Here is a 3,459-nt window from a genome sequence, read left to right on the forward strand (position 1 = left end):
GAACACAAAGAGGTCAAACGTACTGCACATTTTATTCCAAGAGAAGCTCGAGCATACGATTGGAAGCATGGTGGCCAGTGAACAGCGAAATGAAAAATGCTTGGAAAAAAAGTGAAATGTCGTAATTCATCGATGCAAAGCCGCCGCAACTATGCTTATTAGCGTCAGCTTAAACTCATGTCATAATCAGTCATCGTCATCGTGGCGGCGGCGGTTGTTCCCGCGACGCTGCTTCCTATCATCGTCGTCGTCATCATCATCATCGTGCTTCTTGTAACGTGGCTTCCTATCATCGTCGTCGTCGTCGTCGTCGCGCTTCTTGTAACGTGGCTTTCTGTCATCGTCATCATCGTCGTCGTCGTCACGTTTCTTGTACCGCGGCCTCCTCTCGTGGTCATCATCGTCGTCGTCGTGCTTCTTGTACCGCGGCTTCCTCTCATCATCGTCGTCGTCGTCGCGCTTTTTGTACCGCGACCGCCTCTCGTCGTCGTCGTCGTCGTCCTGAAGAAAAATACAGCAGGGGAACAGAGTCAACGGCGTTGGTGGGCCTATCTCACGCAGCATTCCGAAGCGTAAACAAGGTTCCGTGGGGCCGGGACGGGCCATGCAACCCTCGGCTGAGGACTCACGTTCTTCTTGCGGCCGTAGCTGGGCCGGTCGTCGTCGCCGTGGGACGGCTTCGGCTTCCGGTACGCACCACCGTCGTCGTCGTCGTCGTCGTGAGCCTTCCTCCCGTGCCCGTAACCAGCAGCGGAGCCGTGTGACTCCTCCGGCCTCCTCCTGTACCCCGCGGAGCCGTGGCTGTCCTGGTCCTGCGGCCTCCTGCGGTGCTGCTCGGCCGCGCCGTGGCTCCCATACGATGACGACGAGGTGGAGGCGGTGGAGATGGGGTAGCAAATCTCGTCGGAGGGCGGGAGGGCGCGGCCGAAGGTGAGGGTGATGTCATAGCCGCCGCCGTAGGGGGTGGGGTCGTGCTCGTCGAAGTCGGCCACCTCGTCGGCCTGGGCGCCGCCCCAGAAGATGCTCGCCATCCCGTGCGCACGTTCGTCCGCGTCTGCTGGAGGCTCCGGAGAGGGATCGAACGGGCTCGGCTAGCGCGGGAAACGCAAAGAGGAAAGAAGAAAGAGGATCGCGCGGGCCGCTCGGGGAGTTTCCATGGCTGGGAATCGGTCAAGCGGAGATGGGCGCGGAAGCAGCGCGCGTCCTCTTTTCCCCGCCCGCGGATCGCGGCGACTGGCGAAGACCAATGGTTCCTCTCGCTCCATTTGCCGCTGCCTGATGACCGTCGAGATGTGCAGCTAACGGCACGACGCACGTACTTGTTGCCTGTAAATAGCAGCACAGCAGCAGGTGAGAGTATGCAGTGAAACACCAGAACGGAACAGATCACAAACTGAGCAAGCTTTTCATCTTTTTCTTCCTTTTGGTTCTGACTGACACCTGACAGCATTACATTACATGTGTTGGCACATATGACATATAGCCACCATTTGGTGGAAACACAAGAGGGAAATGGAGAGGAGAGGAGAGATGGTATGAGCAAAGCCCCTGTTCCAACCGCCACGTCAGTCCGCTGTTCAACTGTTACATGGTCTAACAGCGCCGGTCTTCACAAATGGATCGATGACAGGCGGGCTTAATATGGCTCATGCCACTGTTGGGACGAACTTACATCTTTACAGGAAAGCAAACGGACCAACATCACGCACGCTCTTTACTCTGCACACGCATTTGGTGTAACTGTACAAAAAACAATTCCTGTAGGTATGGACGCTCGCAGCTGCTCATCTTCGTTTTACTTTTACCCGTCTGTTTGCTGTACTCTCTGCCTTGGCGCTTGGTTCGCGGGCAAGGGTTTCAGTAATGGTTTTAATGCAGCCATGATCTCTGCAAATGAAGGCCGCGCCCTTGGGTCCCTGCAGCAAATACAGGAGGCATGAACATTCAGACTACTAGGAATTGTACATTTGCCGAACAAGAATTCGGATGCCGATTACGAAGGCCCAATGTACAATATTTTGAAATTGCAACCGAGCAGATTAGGCATACTAACGTCTGCCAGCATCTTGTTATGATCTCTGCTACGGCGGGGTCGACGTTGTCTGGAATATCAAGGCGGCGACTCTGAAACCCAACTGCTCCAACGACTTGCATTGCGTTCATACCTTCCCAAGGTTGCTGTAGCGTACAAAGTTCCCACAGTATGACACCGTAACTAAAGACATCGCATCTGCCAACATACACAACCATTTCAGCAAGCACAAATTCATGTGAGATATGAATACATATGAACTGGGTTTTAAGCAGTAGACTAACTTCTCATCTGATGGTTCATTACGTAGAACTTCAGGTGCCATCCACTCCGCCTGCAAACCAACACGCACATTTAGTAATAAGTATGGTAGAGCACTTGAACCACCCAGATGCAAACAAGACGCCTACATGTAACATAATCAAGTTTTTATTCGCAAAAAAAAAAAACATAATCAAGTTTTGTTTTCCACCAGTGTACAAGAATTATCTGATATAACTCATATAAGTGCAACAAAATTCGAAGGCACTTAATCCCGTGCGCTAGCATAAGTATATTAGCGAACTATGTGACTACACCGCTAGGCGCTAGCTATTTGTGGACTTTGAACTAAAATACTTTAGTATAATAAAAGGGGTCACTTTTTCGCAAAAATAAATAAATAAAGGGGGTCACTTGTGTGTGTTTTTAGCAATTGGCTTCCTGATGTCTTCCCAGCCATTCAATGGCATTCGTTTATTAAGAGAGGAGAGAACTGTTTCCGGAACTGGAGAACTCGTACACTTCAACAAAATTTAAACATGCAGAAGGAAGTTCATCTATACTCTCCCACAGATGGAAATATGCAGTGGCTTAAAGTTTAAAGCACTGCTCACACAAAATAAAAGTTATACATAAAATGCAGGATCATGCAAGCTTACTGTTCCAGCTGTTGATCTTGATGATAGGAAGGTATTGTTCTTCATTCTTGATAGGCCAAAATCACAAACCTAATTGCAAAAAGTTATATAGCTTGCAATAAAAACAGAGCACATAATGCCATTGATATAATGGAACTTGTGTGTTACCTTCACAACCCAGTTCTTGTCAACCAGTAGATTTGGAGATTTCAGGTCTCTATGGACTATAACTGGTGTGCAATTATGCAGATAATTCATACCTCGTGCCTACAGACCATCGGAAGCAAGTTAGTAAACAATATATTAGCTGTATTTGTCAACAACTTACAGAGAGATATATTTAAAGCATGTATTGGTCTTACCACATCAAGTGCCATTCTTAACCGCCTCTTTTCATCCAACAGGTTGTTAGGTCGATGAATCAACCGGAACAAGCTACCTCTGTAATACCAATAGCACACCTAGTAATTAGTAAATACTGTGAACTCATTTAAAGGATGTTATGGAACTAAAGCAGACATAGTTTAT

At 48.8% G+C, this 3,459-nt stretch overlaps 2 protein-coding genes across 3 annotated transcripts in view; both read right to left on the reverse strand.

Annotated features, from left to right (window-relative positions):
- Window positions 1-13: 13 nt before the first annotated feature.
- On the reverse strand, window positions 14-1,298 carry LOC119325949 (uncharacterized protein At5g39570-like). Its single transcript, XM_037599670.1, has 2 exons — window positions 630-1,298; window positions 14-501 (listed from the first exon to the last, which is right to left on the reverse strand). The coding sequence occupies exons 1-2, from the start codon at window positions 1,029-1,031 to the stop codon at window positions 187-189; spliced, it is 717 nt and encodes a 238-aa protein (XP_037455567.1). The 5' UTR covers window positions 1,032-1,298; the 3' UTR covers window positions 14-186.
- A 182-nt stretch (window positions 1,299-1,480) lies between these two features.
- Window positions 1,481-3,459, reverse strand: part of LOC119325947 (probable serine/threonine-protein kinase SIS8) — an 11,546-nt gene continuing 9,567 nt past the window's right edge. The window contains exons 8-13 of one of the 2 annotated variants that reach the window (XM_037599667.1): window positions 3,294-3,372; window positions 3,100-3,198; window positions 2,953-3,021; window positions 2,317-2,366; window positions 2,054-2,230; window positions 1,481-1,916 (exon numbers count right to left, since the gene is read on the reverse strand). In XM_037599667.1, coding sequence (XP_037455564.1) covers window positions 1,802-1,916; window positions 2,054-2,230; window positions 2,317-2,366; window positions 2,953-3,021; window positions 3,100-3,198; window positions 3,294-3,372 — 589 coding nt within the window. In that variant the 3' untranslated portion in view covers window positions 1,481-1,801. Of the gene's footprint in view, window positions 1,917-2,053; window positions 2,231-2,316; window positions 2,367-2,952; window positions 3,022-3,099; window positions 3,199-3,293; window positions 3,393-3,459 lie in introns of those variants that run through there. The other variant, XR_005157748.1, reaches the window with a different exon arrangement.

Source organism: Triticum dicoccoides, chromosome 6B, assembly GCF_002162155.2.
Source record: "Triticum dicoccoides isolate Atlit2015 ecotype Zavitan chromosome 6B, WEW_v2.0, whole genome shotgun sequence".
In the NCBI taxonomy this organism is placed as follows: domain Eukaryota; kingdom Viridiplantae; phylum Streptophyta; class Magnoliopsida; order Poales; family Poaceae; genus Triticum; species Triticum dicoccoides.

Excerpts from the sequence above, each read along its gene's own strand:
- LOC119325949 (XM_037599670.1), bottom strand. The coding sequence starts at position 1,031 with ATGGCGAGCATCTTCTGGGGCGGCGCCCAGGCCGACGAGGTGGCCGAC. Across the intron at positions 502-629 it reads GCTACGGCCGCAAGAAGAAC|GACGACGACGACGACGACGA; the intron begins GTGAGTCCTCAG and ends ATTTTTCTTCAG.